Genomic DNA, 17273 nt, shown 5'->3' with positions numbered 1-17273 from the left:
GACTTTGTGCTGATTGGACGGGAGTCCCTTGCTGTGCAGAAAACAGGGAAGTACTCACACACTGATGGGTTTATATAAAAACATCACAGGAGCCAATTCAAGAGGCTGCTACTAACCTGAGTTAGGGCAACGTAGGGTGGGAGTGAGGCATAGTGGTTAGGTCACCACGTGGGTTGCCTTCCTCCCATATCCGAGTACCTGATTGGAATCTTGGCTGTTCTGCTTCCACTCCAGCTTCCTTCTAATACACACCCTGGGAGGCAGCAGGTGACAGATGGAGTTCTAGGCTCCTGGCTTTGTTGGAGCCATTTGGTGGTGAACCGGCAGGTGGAAGATCTGTGTCTGTCTCTGTATTTATGTTTCAAATAAAATGAAAATAGAAGCCCACGTTGTAGTGAAGCATGTTACGCCGCTCTTACAACACCAGCGTCCCACATCAGAGTGCCAGTTCCAGTCTCAACACTCCACTTCCATTCCAGCTTCCTGCTAATGTTGCTAGGAATGCAGCAGAGGGTAGTCCAAGTGCTTGGCGCCTGCACCCACGTGGGAGACCCAGATGGTGTTCCAGGCTCTTGCCTTTGACCTGGCCCAGCCCTAGCCACTGCCACCATTTGGGGAGTGAACCAGCAGGTGGAAGACATCTCTCTCTCTCTTCTTTTCTACCTTTCAAATAAATAAATCTTTTTTTAAAAATTTCACTAGTACTGTACATAGACTTGCTTTCTTGTCATAATTCCCTAAATAATATAGTATCACAAATATTTATATTTCTATAAATATATTGGGTTTTTCTTAAAGATTTATTATATTTATTTGAAAGGCAGAGTTACAGAAAGAAGTAGAGACAGAGAAAATCTTTCATCCACTGGTTCACTCCCCAAATGGCTGTGATGGCCAAGGCTGAGCGGGTCCAAAGCCAGGAGCCAGGAACTTCTTCCAGGTCTCCCACATGGATGCAGGGGCCCAAGCACTTGGGCCATCTTCTACTGCTTTTCCAGACCATAGCAGAGAACTGGATTGGAAGAGGAGCAGCTAGGACTCAAAACAGTGCAGATATGGGATGCTAGTGCTGCAGGCCGGGGCTATAACCCGCTGTGTCACAGCGCCAACCCCTAAATATATTGTATTAGGTATTATAAGTCATCTAGAGATGATTTAAAACATCTGAGAGGATGTGTGCAGCTTCTATGCACAATTCTGAAATCCATGCCTAGTTTTTCATAGTACACATTTTTCATGAATGTTTTGAAGACCCTGCCTATGCCTGGATTTCAAATATTTTTAAGTTTGTTTATTTTTATTTATGTGAAACACAAAGTGACAGAAGGAGAAAGGAAGTTGTCCTACCCATTGTTCACTCCCCTAATTCCTGCAACAGTGAGGGCTGGGCCAGGCCGAAGCCAGGAGCCTAGAACTCCATCTGGGTCTCCCACATGAGTGGGAGGGAGCCAAGTGCTTTAGCCGTCACTTGCTGCCCCCTTGGGTGCGCATACACCGGAAGCTGGATGGGAAGCCCAGGCAAGACTCAGTCCCTGACACTCTGAGACGTGGGTGTCCCATGTGGCAGCTTAACCTGCGCCACAGTGCCCACCCCTCAAAATGTCTACACCAAAATAAACTCATCTTTTAGTGCCATTTTCCATGAGCTTTTCGAAACAGCCTTGAATAGGTATTGTAAGTAATCTGGAGATGGTTTGAAGTACTAGAGGATGGTGAAAGTTATATGCAAGGACTGCCCCACTTTACACAAGAAACTTGAGCATCCTGTATTTTGAGATCTCTGAGGGTCCTGGAACCAGTCCCCCACAGATACCCAGGACAGCCACATACACACTTAACTTTGTGGTAATATTCTTGACCAAGAAAAAAAATTTAATCTGAATTATGAGGAAACAAAATCAGAAGGTAGAACATTTTCCTGGCCTTGTGTCTTCAAAAAAGTTACTTAGGAAAAACAAAAAAACTTACAAGACTGTCTCAAAAAAATTACAACTGAATTCAGTATATCAGAACCTTGATCCTGGATTGGGATAAGAAAATTACATAAAAGACATTTTAGTGGCAGATGTTTGACCTCCTGGTTAACACCTGTTCAGATGCCAGCTTCCCCCCACATCAGACTGCTTATGTTTGGTTCCTGGCTCCGACTCCTGATCCCACGATCCCAGCTTCCTGGTGTGGACTCTGGGACAGCAGTGGTGGCTCAAGGAGTTGGATTCCTACCACCCTTGCTAACGCTCCCAGCTTCAGCCCCTTGGGCATTTGCAAAGAGGAAACCAACAAATAGGAGATACCTCTCTCTGTCCCTGTTTTGTCTCTGTCTCTCTTGCTCTCACTGCCCTTTAAAATAAATTAAAAAAAAAAAATGACATGTGTCAGAGAGGTTGTGGAGAAGTTAGAACCCTTGTGCATTGCTGGTAGGAATGTAAAATGACACAGCCACTGTGAAAAATGATATAGCAGTTGCTCAAAAATTAACCCTAGGGTTACCAGACAGTCTAGAAGTTCCGTTTCTGAGTTTGGTACCCAAAAGCACTAAAAGCAGGACTTGAGCAGATGTTTGCACACCAGTATTCATAACATCATTATTCACAATAGCCAAAAGTTGAGGCAACTCAAATGCCCTTCAGTGGATGAAGAGATACACAAATTGTGAGAAATTACGCAGCATAAAAAGGAGTAAAATTCCTTTTCTTCTTATTTTTTGTTTATTTTAGGAGGGAAATTCTTTTTTCTTATTATTGTTACTTATTTTGAAAGGCAGAGAGAGTGAGGGAAAGAGAGAGATCTTCCATCTGCTGGTTCACTCCCCCAAACGGTGGCAACAACCAGGACTGGGCCAGGCTAAAGCCAGGAGCCAGGAGTTTCCTTCAAATCTCCCACATGAGTGCAGGGGCTCAAGGACTTGGGCCATGTTCTGCTGCTTTCCCAGGTGCATTAGCAGGGAGCTGGATCAGAAGTGAGCAGCCAGGACTCGAACCGATGCCCACATGGGATGGCAGTGCTGCACATAGCAGCTTTGCCTACTATGCCACAATACCGGCCCCAGGGTGAAATTCTTGTACGTGCTGCAGCATGCATGAAACTTCAACAGTTTTTACCAAATCAAAGAAACCACACACAAAGGGACCATTATATTTGTCTAATTCTATTCATAAGGTGCCTAGGAGAGGCATTCAAAGAAGCAGGGTAGGCTACCGCGGGGTGGGCACAGGGGAAATGAAGAGTTTCTGTGTGACGCGTAGAGTTTCATTTAGGCATGATGAAAAGGTTCCAAAAACAGTGCAGTGGTTGCACAATGTAGTGAATGTATTTGATGCCTCTGAACTGTACACTTAAAAATGACTAAAATGAAGTAGACAGCTGGCCTAGCAGTTAAGACACCAGCTGGAAGGCTTGTATCAGAGTACCTAGGTTTGAACCCAGCTCTGGCTCCTGATTCCAACTTCCTGTTGGTGCAGACCCGGGGAGACAGCAATGACAGCTCAGGTGGTCAGATTCCTGCCACCCACATAGAAGACCTGGGTTGGAGTCCTGCCTCCTGGCTTTGGGCTCCCCAAGCCCCAGCTGTTGTGGGCATTTGGAGTGTGCTAGCAGAAGGGAGCTCTCAAAAACAATTTTTTTAAAAGACTAAAATAGGGGCTGGCACTGTGGCATAGCAGGTTAAATCTCCATCTGTAGTGCCGGCATCCCATATGGACATTGGTTCGAGTCTCAGCTGCCCCACTTCCAATCCAGCTCCCTGCTAATGTGCCTAGGAAAGCAGCAGAAGATGGCCCAAGTGCTTGGGCTCCTGCACTCACGTTGGAGGCCCAGAGGAAACTCCTGGTTCCTGGCCTTGGACCAGCACAGCTCTGGCCATGGCAGCCATTTGGGGAATGAACCATAGATTGAAGATCTCTCTCTTTCTTTCTCTGTCTCTCCCTCTCTCCCTCTAACTCTGCCTTTCAAATAAATTAAAATATTAAAAAGAAGTAATTGCAGCAAGAATGCAATTGGACAGGAGGAATCACTTCTTTAAAAAAAAGATGAAAATGACTTCTATGTTCTCTGTATTTTACTACAATGAAAAATTTTAAAAGAAAAACTATTCCATCTCACCAGCTCAAATTTTTTATCTCAGCATTCCAGAAGAAAATTTGAAGCATTTGAAAAAAAAGAAGATAGCACATCCATTTGCTTTTCAAAACTGTGAGTCAGTTGCAGAGTTCAGCTTGGTACCTGAAGAAAAGAATGAATTATTGCAGCTTAGTTCTTAATTACGCTGAAGAACAATTGCAAAACATTGCGTTCATTCATCATCATTTTGGATTAAGATTAAAGAATATCTGTCGTTAAAGAAGTAGAGTTTTACTATTATCCTATTCCCCACAACCTTTTTGTTTGAACTAGGATTTTTCAGGTTTAACCTAATTTAAAACAAAACAAAAATAGAAAAAGAACAGGCTCTGGTGTACGGAATACACATAGGATGTTGTCATCATCATGTGTTCCAGACGAGAGTAAGTTTTTGTGGTTTTTTTTTTTTTTTTTAATTTATTTATTTGAAAGGCAGAGTTACATAGAGACAGAGAGATCTTCCATCTGCTCATTCACTCCCCAGACTGAAGTCAGGAGCCTGGAATTTAGTTTGGGTCTCCCACATGGATGGCAGGGGCCCAAGCACTTAGGCCATCTTCCACTGCTTTTCCAAGCACATTAAAAGGAACAGAATCAGAAATGGAGCAGCCAGGACTTGAAGCAGCTCTTATGGCATACCAGTGTTGCAGGATTAAGTTTAGAACAGGCAATCATGCCTTTTAAATTGAATAAAATCTTTGCTAATTTTTGTTTTTTGAGTTATTTGTGATTTTTTTCATGTGTTATATTTAATGAAGTCATATTTGATGTTAACTTTGTTTTTACCTTATAAAAAACAAAGGAAATTGGTTTTTCTAAAATTTCAATATATACATACATAGAAGTATCATATCAAGTCCCAGTATAGAAGACACTTTTCTAAACTTTTATTTTCATGGGCCAGCGCTGTGGCATAGCGGGTAAAGCTGCCACCTGAAGTGCCGACATCTTATGTGGGTGTCGATTCAAGCCCTGGCTGCTCTGCTTCCATCCAACTCCCTGCTAATGTGCCTGGGAAAGCAGTGGAAGATGGCCCAAGTGCTTCCATGTGGGAGACCTGGAAGAAGCTCCTGGCTTCAGATCGGCCCAGCTCTGGCCGTTGCAGCCATTTTGGGGAGTGAGCCAGTGAATGGAAGATCTCTCACTATCTCTGTCTCTGTCTCTCTCTAACTTTGCCTTTTAAATAAATAAATCTTTTAAAAAAACTTTTATTTTCAGTCTTTTTGAAAATTAGAGAGACAGAAATCTTTCATTTCCTGACTTACCCCCCAGATGCCCACAACAGCTAGAGCTGGAGCAGGCTGAAGCTGAGAACCCAAAGCTCATCCAGGTCTTCCACATGAGTGGCAAGGATCTAGGTGCTTGAGCCACCACCTTCTGCCTCCCCACACCTTAGCGGGAGGCTGGAGTCAGCAGCAGATCCAGGATTCAAACCAGGCACTCTGATATGGGATGCAGGTGTCCCAAGAGTTGGCTTAACTGCTATTCCAAAGTCCACCCTCCAAGCTCCTTTATGCTGAACAGTCTAAGGCCTGGTTTGTTGGCCAGTAATTATGAGATACAGAATTTAAAAATTAGTACCCTGTGCTCTGAATAGAAATTTGGATCCCTAGTCTCTGAGACCACGCATTACCCAGTTGGTACAGCTTCCCATGCTCCAGTACTCTGGGGCCCACATTCTTTTTTTTTTTTTTTTTTTTTTTACAGATTGAGATTGATTTGTTTATTTGAAAGGCAGAGTCAACAGAGAGTCAGAGGCAGAGAAGGATCTTCCATCTGCTGGTTCACTCCTGAAATGGCCACAATGGCCAGAGCTGGGCTGATATGAAGCCAGGAGCTTCACACGGGTGCAAGGGCCCAAGGACTCAGGCCATCTTCCACTGCTTTCAGGCCATAGCAGGGAGCTGGATCAGAAGTGGAGCAGCTGGGACTCAAACCAGCGCCCATATGGGATGCTGGCACTGCAGGCGGTGGCTTCACCCATCACAGTGCTGGTCCTGGGGCCCACATTCTTGTTTCAAGTGCAGTGGTTTGGAGCTTTCCTTGAAATAACACATTTCTACTTTTTAAATTTTCCTTCTTGCTCCATGGAGACCTGAGGATGAGATGTTTTTAAAAAGCCTCTCTAGAGGTTACTTCGTGGGAAAGGACCCTGGTGCTCCCCTTTTCTACAGAGAAGAAGGAAACAAAAAATTCCAGGAGAAAGACTACACAGGGGCTGCAGTGCTGTACTCTAAGGTAAGAGGCTCCCAGCCCAGCAGTTTAACAAAGCATGTCTTTGGAAGCGAGGGCCATATTGCTAAACTTCGTAGCCAGCGTTCTCTCTGTCTCTCTCATTTGTGGATTGGGTTTGAAAACGGGCAGCATTCTCTTTTTATTTATTATTAAAAAAAGATTCATTTCATTTATTTGAAAGGCAGAGTTACAAACAAAGAGAGAAAAAGAGAGAGCTTCCATCTGCTGGTTTATTCCCCAAATGGCTACAACCAGGAGATTGGAACTCCATCTGAGTCTCTTGCTTGGGTGACAGGGGCCCAAGTAATTGGGTTATCATGTACTGTCTTCCCAGGTACATTAGCATGGAGTTGGCTTGGAAGTGGAGCAGCTGGATCTCGAACCGGTGCCCATATGGGATGCCGGCACTGCACGTGGTGGTTTTACCTGCTATGCCTCAGCACCAGCCCCCCACTCTGCCTTTCAAACAAATAAATAAGTAAATCTTTAAAAAAAAAAAAAAAGATTTCTTTCCAAAAGAAAAATGGAGCAGATTGTTACTCCTGCTCCTGTTTTCCATTGTAGGAAATAGAACAATATCCCTTGAGAAACTTCATCCCATAGCCTTGAAGAAATTTATATGGACTTAAAGGCAAGAATCTATTAGTTCTTGCAACAGGTCTGTGGTCTTGTGCATTAAAAGAATGAATGGAAGTTTGAAAAGTATCTTTAGCAGGCCTATGCTTAAGTTTTTGGAGTTAATTTTCAAAAAACTAACAGACCTAGCAACAGCAGCTTGTATGACTGATAAAATCCCTGCTTTGTAGTGTTACAACAAAGTATTTAGCTAAATAATGTAAGCTTTAGTGATTGCTGAAGGATTAAAATCCATTAGATGTAATGATCTAGTGATAAATTGCTTAATAGTTATTTTTCAGAGCTAATCTCTTCAGCTTTATGCGTGCACATCATAAATGTGATCACATAAAAAGTTGTTCAAGGAAAACAAGTACAATAAAAAGTGAAGTCAGGGGGCCGGTGCTGTAGCATAGTGGGTAAAGCCACTGCCTGCAGTGCCAGCATCCCATATGGGCACTGGTTCAAGACCCAGCTGCTCCACTTCTGATCTAGCTCTCTGCTATGGCCTGGGGAAGCAGTAGAAAATGGCCCAAGTGCTTTGGCCCCTGCACCAATGTGGGAGACCCAGAAGATGCTCCTGGCTTCAGATCAGCCCATTTCTGGCTGTTACTGCCATTTGGGGAGTGAACCAGTGGATGGAAGATCTCTGTCTCTCTCTGCCTCTCTGTAGTTCTGCCTTTAAAATAAACAAACAAATCTTAAAAAAAAAAAAAAAAAAAGTGCCCTTACCTTAAAAAAAAAAAAGTGAAGTCGACAAAAAAAATTAAGATTTATCTCCAGGGGCCAGCGATGTGGTACAGCGGGTTAAGCTGCTGTCTGCTACTCCAGCATTGCATGTGAGCCCTAGTTTGTGTCCCAGCTGCTTCAGTTCCAATCCAGCTCCCTGTTAATATGGCTGGAAAAGCAGCAGAAGATGGCCCAAGTATCTGGACCCCTGCATTCACATGGGAGACCTGGAAGAAGCTCCTGGGCTTTGGCCTGGCCCAGCTCCAGCTGTTATGGTAAATCAGCAGATGGAAGATTTCTCTGTCTCTTCCTCTCTCTCTCTAACTCTGCCTTTCAAATAAGTGAAATACATTGTAAAAGAAAAAGAAAACTTTATCTGTTAGGGGTGGGTGTTGTGACACAGTAGCAGTGCCATCCTTTGGAGCACCTGCTGCCCACATCAGAGTGCCAAGGTTCAAGTCCTCGCTCTGCTTTCCAGTCCAGCTTCCTGCGCATGCGGACTTGAGAGGCAGCAATGACGGCTCACGTTCTTGGGTCCCTGCCACCCACGTGGGAGACCTGGATGGAGTTCTGAGCTCCTGGCTTCCGCCCTGGCTATGGTGGGCACCTGGGGAGTGTGAATCAGGGCAGAGAAGATCTTTCTGTGTGCCACACTGCCTTTCAAATAAATAAATCAATCACTTGAAGTTTTTTCTCTGGATTTGGAGGGAGATGAGCCTCCTTATCTCATGAAGCTGGTATTTTGGTGATTTTGCTACTTTGCAATTTTCTGGAAAGCTGCTGTTTTCTGTCTTTTTAAAAATAATGTTTGTTGTTTTGTCTGATTATGAAAGTCGTGTATGTTACTTTGGAAAATATAGAGAAGCATAAAGAGTGAAAAAAAAAAAAGATCTCATAACCCATGATAGACACTGTTAACATTTTTGCTTATACCCAGCCAGCCAGACTTTTTTCTCTGAAAATGTGTTTTTCTTTTACAAAATAGGGCTAATGCTGCACTTACTGTTTTGTAGCCTGCTTTTTCCCTCCTCAACAATTTATTGTGCCCATTTGCTCATGTTATTAGGTTTTCCGCTAGAACATGATTTTCCACCACGGGCTCAGTGTTCCTGTAATAGGAGGAACTGTTCTTGATTTTACATCTCCTGTTGGCAAATTGCTTGGTATCATAATGTTACCACAACCATCTTCCATGTAGATATTTGTATACCTGAGTCATTTCGCAGGATAAATTGAATAAACTGCTGGGTCGAGGGGAATGGATGCTTTTTCAGGCCTTTGGCATTGACGCTGAGTTCTCCAGGAAAGAACTAGTTAACCTCCCTCAGGCAGAGTATGGGCATGCTTGTTTCTCCATATCCTAAGCAGACTGGCTGGTATGGAACTTTCATTATTCTATCTATTTGTTTGTGAATAGGACATAGTTCAATTTTAAAAGTCGCAAGAGAATTCAATGCCTGCCCCTAGCTTTGCCCCTTCAACTTCCTGTGCCCCGAACTACCCTATTTCCCAGCCCGCTCATCAACGGTACCTTTCCAGAGATGTTTCAAGCATATGCATACACATTCCATACATGGCCCACCACCGTGCTCTTTTCACTCGACAGTGGTAGTTTCAAGCTCATTCCGCAGAGGTGCATAGAGAGCTTCCTCATTCTTCTTACGACTGTGTTATTCTAAATGGGTGTTCCCTCATTTATTTAACCAGGGTTATAAAAAAACATCCTATAGAGCAATATTTAAGTTGTTTCCCAAGTTTTGCTGTTTCAAATAAGTCTATGACAGCAGGTGTTTAGCTCAGTAGTTAAGACAACCACATCCCACATCAGAGTGCCTGGTTCTGGGTCTGGCTCCTGGTTCCAAGCCCAGCCCAGTCCTGGCTGTTGCAGGTATCTGGGGAGTAAACCAACAGGTGGGAGCATCCTCTCTCTATCTCTGCCTCTCAAATAAATTTCAAGAATAAAAAAAATAGTAATTCTATAATGAGAAACTTAGTATGTTTATCATTTTTCACTTATCTATAGGATAAATTCCTAAAATAAGAATTACTGGGTCAATGGAGATTTTTATGTATGTACAAAAAATATATAAAATTTTTATGTATATTGCTAAAATGCCTTCTATAGTCATGAGACCAATTTATAATCCCACTGGCAACATAGTGAGGATGTCCATTATCCCTCTCCATTGCCAACTTGATATGCTATCAATTTTATTTTTGGGGTCTGGAGCTGTGGCATAATGGATAAAGACGCCGCCTGCAATGCCAGCATCCCATATGGGCACTGGTTTGAGTCCTGGCTGCTCCACTTCTGATCCAGCTCTCTGCTATGTCCTGGGAAAGCAGCGGAAGATGGCCCAAGTTCTTGGGCCCCTGCACCTGCATGGGAAGACCCGGAGGAAGCTCCTGGCTCCTGGTTTCGAATCTGTGCAGCTCTGGCTATTGCAGCCAGTAGGGGAGTAAACCAGCAGATGGAAGACTTCTCTCTCTCTCTCTCTCTCTCTTTCTCTGCCTCTGCCTCTGCCTCTCTGTAACTCTGCCTTTCAAATAAATAATAATAAATCTTTTTTAAAAATTTGTTTTTCTAGGATGGCCATTGTGGTGTAATAGGTTAAACCACTGTTTGAGATTCCCGTGTCCCATATCAACATGCTGGTTTAAGTCATGGGTACTTCACTTCCAGTCCAGCTTCTTGCTAATACATCATAGGAGGCGCAAGGATTTGGGTCTTTGCCACCCACATAGTGCATCTAGTTGGAGATCTGGGTTCTGGTTTTGGCCTGGCCCAGCCCTGGCTGTTGCAACATTTGGGGAGTGAACCCACAGATAGAGGATTGATCTCTCTTCTCTCTCTGTTGCTCTGCCTTTCAAGTAAATGAAAGTAAGCATTTTTAAACTTATTTGTGTTTGCCAATTTGATAGGTAAAAAAAATGACATTTCAGTACAGTTTTAATTTGCATTTTGTTTATAATAACTGAGGTTGAGCATTTTCTCATACATTTAAGAGTCATTTGTATTCCCTTAAGGACTGTCAGTATTTGCATATTTTCCTGTTGAGTTATTGGTTGTCATCCTGTTGATCTCCAGGAACTTCTGGTAAAGTAAACAAATTAGCTCTTTGCCTGTAATATGGCTTGCAAATACGTTTTTCTGGTTCAATCTTTACCTTTGATATTGCTTTTACTTTTTTTTTTTACTATGAGTAAATTTTTAATTTTTTTAAATTTTATTTGAGAGGGAGTTAAAGACAAAGACAGATAGCTCCTCCCACCTACTGGTTCAATCTCCAAATGCCCACAGTGGCTGGGGCTGGTCCAGGCCAAAGCCAGGACACAGGAACTCAGTCCAGGTCTCCCGCAATGGGCAACTGGCGCCCAAGTACTTGAGCCATCACTGGCTGCACATTAGTAAAAACTGTGAGGAGTGGAACCAGGACTTGAACCCAGGCACACCAATATGAGATGTGGGTATCCTATCTGCTAGGCCAGATGCTCACCCCAATTTTTTTTATTTTTATGAGGTCAAATGTTTTAATCTTTTGTGACTTCCAGTGTGCCATACTTAGAGATTCCTCCAACATTACTTTAGACTGTTCCTGTAGTTTCATTTCTTTCTTTTTGTTTTAAGATTTATTTTATTTATTTGAAAGGCAGAGTTACAGAGAGACAAATACACAGAGAGGGAGATCTGCCTGCTGGTTCATTCTCCAAATGGTGGCAATGGCCAGGGCTGGGCCATACTGAAGCCAGGAGCTTCTTCTGGGTCTTCCACGTTGGGGCAGGGGCCACAGCACTTCGGCCATCTTCAACTGCTTTCCCCAGGGCTTTAGCAGAGAGTTGGATCAGAAGTGGAGCAGCTGGGGGCTGGCGCAGTGGCACATTTGGTTAATCCTCTGCCTGTGGCACCGGCATCCCACAAGGACACTGGGTTCTGGTCCTGGTTGCTCCTCTTCCAGTCCAGCTCTCTGCTGTGGCCCAGGAGGGCAGTGGAGGATGGCCCAAGTATTTGGGCCCCTGTACCCACATGGGAGACCAGGAGGAAGCGCCTGGCTCCTGGCTTCGGATTGGTGCAGCACGCTGGCTGTAGCGGCCATTTAGGGGGTGAACCAACGGAAGGAAGACCTTTCTCTCTGTCTCTCTCTCTCACTGTCTAACTCTGCCTGTCAAAAAGAAAAAAAGAAGAAGTAGAGCAGCTGGGACTTGAACTGACACCTATATGGAATGCTGGTGTCACAGGTAGCAGCTTAATCCCCCTAAGCCACAACACTAGCCCCTCATTTCTTACTTTTAAGAGTTCAACTTTTTTGGAATTTATCCAGTGAAAGATTTATCAGAGCCAACTGTAGTTTTTTTCTCATTGAATAATAGCCATCTTTTCTCCAATGATTTGAGATGCCACGTTTATGGTTATTACTAATCCTTGCCAATTTTATGGTAAAAAGTGCCTTATTTTGCTTTCACTTTCATATCCATGTATATCCATATATAAACTTACCATTTTCTATGTATTGATAATTATTTGTGTTTTTTCTTTCATAAATTTTTGGTTTTGCCCTACAAATCCTGTTAGGTACAGGATTATACTTGCAAATGTTTGCCTCAGTCTTTTTTTTTTTTTTTTTTTTTTTAGATTTATTTATTTGAGAAGCAGAGTTAGAGACAGAGGGAGAGACAGACAGAGGTCTTCCCTCCACTCGTTCACTTCCCAAATGGCCGCAAGGGCCAGAACTGGGCTGATCGGAAGCAAGGAGCCAGGAGCTTCTTCAGGATTTCCCATGTGGGTACAGGGGCCCCAGTACTTGGGCCATCTTCCACTGCTTTTCCAGGCCATTAGCAGAGAGCCAGATCCAAAGTGGAGCAGCCAAGGGCCTGGTGCTGTGGCTTATTGGGTAAAGCTGCTGCTTGCAGTGCTGGCATCCCATATGGATGCTGGTTTGAGTCCCAGCTGCTCCACTTCTGATCCAACTCTCTGCTGTGTCCTGGGAAAACAGTGGAAAATGGCCCACGTCCTTGGGCCCCTGCACCCGTGTGGGAGACCTAGAAGAAGCTCCTGGCTCCTGGCTTTGGATTGGCACAGCTCCAGCCATTGTAGCCATTTGGGAAGTGAACCAGCGGATGGAAGACCTCTCTCTCTCTTTCTCTACCTCTGCCTCTCTGTAACTCTGCCTTTCAAATAAATAAATAAATCTTTTAAAAAAAAAAAGACTTCACACCACATCTGAACATGTACCATTAAAAAATAAATGGAGCAACCAGGACTGAAACCGTCACCCATGTGGGATGCCAGCGCAGCAGGTGGAGGCTTGGCCTAAGATGCCGCAGCACCTGCCACTCCCTCAGTCTTTCGCGACCTGCAGTGTTGTTTGTGGTTGAAACGGTGATGCCGCTGCCTTCAGTGTGCTTTAAATATTTATTTCCTCACTGAATCTTCATTGCTTTGCTCTAAATAGTTAAAAATGAAGCTGAAGTGGTTGAGAGGCATAAGGTTGTTCAGTAGCTTTCCCAATTTCATTCCATCTCCAGTGACAGAGCCAGTATTGTCTGAAAAAAAGAAAGCCTTGGAATTGCTGGTTTCCATCTCTGTTTCTCGTTAATTTGCAGGGAGTGTCTCATTCCAGGCCCCACACTGAGGACATTGCACTCTGCTATGCCAATCGCTCTGCTGCCCTCTTCCACCTGGGTCAGTTTGAAGTGAGTATCTGGTGCTGTCTAGGGAGGATCTGCAGCCCCTACTGCCTCAGAGCCCTAAAAGCAGCCAGGCTGTGATTGGTCCAGCTAGAAACACGCTGCTGCCCACCGGAGCTTGCTCTTCTCATTATTTCCCCTGTTACATGCGGCCATGGCAGTGGTGTTGGTCGACAAGAAGGGGCCGTGATACATTCTACAGGGGCATGGACAGTGTCCAGGGGATCGTCTGTTCCCCTTGTTGAGCCAGCTGTGCCGTGTTGCTGTGTTCAGGACCCAGGTGCTGGCAAAGTATTTACATGTTTGCTTGTCCTCAGTAACCCATCCTGTTCAGAATTACCCCTGTAGTGATCATCGCTCGCCCTAAGCGGGCACTGTGAGCAGGAGAGCAGAAGGTGCCCTGAGATGCCTATGGGTAGGCTTTCTCGTCACTGAACTGTGGCAGCAAGAAAACCATGCAAATTTTGTCAGTGACCAAAATCAGATTTATGTTTTAGAAGATACTCTGGCATCTAAAATTTGTAACAGAGAGGTCTAGGACAGACTCTAAAATGCCATGTTGTATATCCATTTCAGAAATTGAAATTATACCCTAGATTTCGACCTTTGGCAGGTATTGGTTGGATGTGGGGGTCTTTAGCACATTGGTTAAGATTCTGGTTCAGACTTCTTCATCCTATACCAGGGTGCATGGGTTCTCTCCCCTCCTCCCCTCCCCTCCTCCCCTTCCCTTCTCTCCTCTCTCCTCCTTTCTTCCTCCTCTACTCTCCTCCTCTCCTCCTCCTTCCTCCCCGCCTCTCCTTCCCTCCTTCCTCCTCTCTCCTCCTCCCCTCCTCTCCTCCTCCCCTCCTGTGGGAGGCAGCAGGTGCAGCAGGTGCTGGCTCAAGTACTTGGATCCTGCCATCCACATGGGAGACCCAGATTGAGTTCCCGGCTCCTGGCTTCAGCCTGACCCAGTCCCAGTTATTACAGGCCTTTGGGAAATTACCAGCAGATGGAAGATTCTCTCTCTCTCTCTCTCAAATAAATAAATAAATAAATAAAATATTTTTAAAAGGTCTATGGGAACTCTAACTCTAGGACATAACCAGGAAAACCCTAGACTACTAAGGACAATGATTAAAAGAACTGGCAAAGCATTTATCCTTTTATAACTTCCCTACACTAGTTTTTCCCCTCTTATAATAATGATTACCATTTATTGAGAATATACTATGTTCCAGGCACTTCTTTCAGCACTCTAGATAAATTTATTTATCCTTAAAACAACCCCATGATACGTAATTATCCTTGTTCTTCAGATAAGAAAATCAAGATACCAAGAAATTAAATGGCTTGCAAAAGATCATGCAACCGGGGGGCAGTGTTTGAAAGACAGAGTTAGAGGTAGAAACAGAGAAGGTCTTCCATCCGCTGGTTCATTCCGCAATTGGTCGCAATGGCCAGAGTTGAGCCAATCCGAAGCCAAGAGCCAGGAGCTTCTTCCAGGTCTCCCACGTAGGTACAGGGGCCCAAGGACTTGGGCCATCCTCTGCTGCTTTCCCAGATGTGTTATCTGGGAGCTGGATTGGAAGTAGAGCAGCCAGGACTTGAACTGGCACCCATATGGGATGCCAGTGCTGTAGGTTGTGGCTTTAACCCATTGTACCACAGCGCCAGCCCCAGTTAATAATCCCTAACTTAGGGGTCCAGCATTGTGGAACAGTGGGTTAAGGTGATGCTTGTAACAACTCTATCCCATATGGGCGCCACTTCAAGTCCTGGCTACTCTGCTTCCAATCCAGCTCCCTGCTGACGCACCTGAGAAGCAGCAGAAGGGGGTCCAAGCCACCATGGACCCCTGCCACCCATGTGGGAGACTAGTATGAGGTTCCTGGCTCCTGGCTTTGGTCTGGCCCAGGCTTGGCTATTGCAGCCACTTGGGGAGTAAACCAGTAGATGAGAGATTTTCTCTCCCCCCACCCCACCCCTGCCTTTCTCTTTAAGGGCCATTCTAGTTATTTCTCTTCTGCTTTCAGGCATGTCTTGAAGACATCAGCAGAGCACAGCTGCATGGGTACCCAGAAAGACTGCTGCCTAAGATGCTGCTGCGTAAGGCAGAGTGTCTGGTGGCCCTGGGGAGACCACAGGAAGCGAGCCAGACCATCACCGACCTTGAGAGTAATCTCACTTCCCAAGCAAGTCTAGCACTTTCCCCCTTTCAGACTCTGCAGAGAAACCTTCATCATCTGAAAATGAAGGTACAAGACAAGGAGGCTGTCACGGAAACCCTCCCGGCGGTGCTAGCCAGCGCCTTGGAGAACATGGACCTCAGGGAAGAGAGCGAGCAAGTTTCCAGCGCATCATCATCTGTCAGTTTAGGCACAGACCCTTCAAAAGGCCGCTGCCTAGTTGCCACGAAGGATGTTCTCCCTGGAGAACTCCTGGTGAAGGAGGATGCTTTTGTGAGTGTCCTGATCCCCGGGGAGGTGCCACCCCTGCCTCACGGCCTGGGGAGCAGGTGGGATACCAGAATTTCCAATGGGGACCTCTACTGTCACCGATGCTTGAAGCGCACTCTGGCCACGGTTCCCTGCGATGGATGCAGCTATGCCAAGTATTGCAGCCTTGAGTGTTTGCAGCAGGCCTGGGAGCTGTACCACAGTGCAGAGTGTCCTCTGGGTGGGCTGCTGTTCACACTCGGCATCTTCTGCCACGTTGCCCTGAGGCTAACTCTCGTAGCCAGATTTCAGGATTTCGACAAAGTCATCAGGAAGCTCTGTGATGAGATTAATAGCAGGGCCGTCTGTGTGCCTGAAAGCAAGCATCCAGTCAAGACGCTCAGTAATGGGCTGGGAGAGCATGAAACAAGTGGCTCGGCAGTTGAGACCCCAGTTCCTGGGTGTGATGTTAATGGGAAGTATGAAAATAATTATAATGCCGTCTTCAACCTCTTACCCCATACTGAGAACCATAGCCCCGAACACAAGTTCCTGTGTGCTCTCAGTGTTTCTGCGCTGTGCAAGCAGCTCCAGGCAGCCGGTTTTCAGGCCCTCACAGCTGGCCTAAAATCCTCGAAGCTGAAGGCGGCAGTGGCTCCTGATTTGTGTCCAGATTTGCATATCTGGGGCGTGGCCCTGCTGCGGCACATGCTGCAGCTGCAGTGTAACGCCCAGGCCATAACTACCATCCAGCAGACAGGTAAGGGGGAGCCTCACTGTGTTCTTGACATAGCTGATGTCTGCGGAAAGAGAACCATAGGAAGGGGCAGGTGCTTGGCATGGCATTAAGATGCACTTGGAATGCCCACATCCCATATCAGAGTGCCTAGGTTACAGTCTGGCCCTGTTTCAAAGCCCAGCTCCCTGCTAATGCACACCCTGCGAGGCAACAGGTCGCGGTTCAATTACTTTGGTCCCTGCCACTCATGTGGGAGACCTTCTGTCTGTCTCACTGTCTCTCTTTTTCTACGTCTGTCTCTCTGCCTTTCAAATGAATTATTTAAAAAGACCTATAAAGGAAAATAGTAGCATGCAAACATATTAGGGTTATAATGGAAAAACATGGCTATTTTGTAGTAGTATTATACTGTTGAGAAGCTGTATGGTCTTGAATTAATTATTTGAGCCCACTCTGCCTCAGTTTCCTTATCTGTAAAATGGTTAGCTTCACACCACCTAACTTTATAGAATTGTTTGTAAAAATGCTTTACAAAGTTAAAATCCACATTACTGAAAGTTTTAACTGTGAAGGAAAACTGTTCCACATAAATACAGATGCTCTTCAACTCATTATGGGAACCCATAATCAATTGAAAATATCGTACTAACTGTGGGCCAGTGTTGTATTGAAGAGGGTTAAGCCACTGCCTGTGACACTGGCATCCCATATGAGCCCTGGTTTGAGTCCCA

At 45.1% G+C, this 17273-nt stretch overlaps 1 protein-coding gene across 6 annotated transcripts in view; it reads left to right on the top strand.

Moving 5' to 3' along the window:
- SMYD4 (SET and MYND domain containing 4) overlaps positions 1-17273 on the top strand; it is a 62607-nt gene that overhangs the window by 25095 nt on the left and 20239 nt on the right. For 3 of the 6 annotated variants that reach the window (XM_062175402.1, XM_062175400.1, XM_062175401.1), the window contains 3 exons: positions 6213-6357; positions 13300-13389; positions 15402-16563. In XM_062175402.1, the coding sequence (XP_062031386.1) occupies positions 6213-6357; positions 13300-13389; positions 15402-16563 (1397 nt within the window). The remainder of the gene's footprint in view (positions 1-6212; positions 6358-13299; positions 13390-15401; positions 16564-17273) is intronic. The other 3 variants (XM_062175403.1, XM_062175404.1, XM_062175405.1) reach the window with 3 other exon arrangements.

The sequence above is a fragment of the Lepus europaeus genome, chromosome 18, assembly GCF_033115175.1.
Source record: "Lepus europaeus isolate LE1 chromosome 18, mLepTim1.pri, whole genome shotgun sequence".
Lineage (NCBI taxonomy): Eukaryota > Metazoa > Chordata > Mammalia > Lagomorpha > Leporidae > Lepus > Lepus europaeus.
Note: the sequence above shows the minus strand (reverse complement) of the source record. Positions and strands in the feature narration are given on the sequence as shown.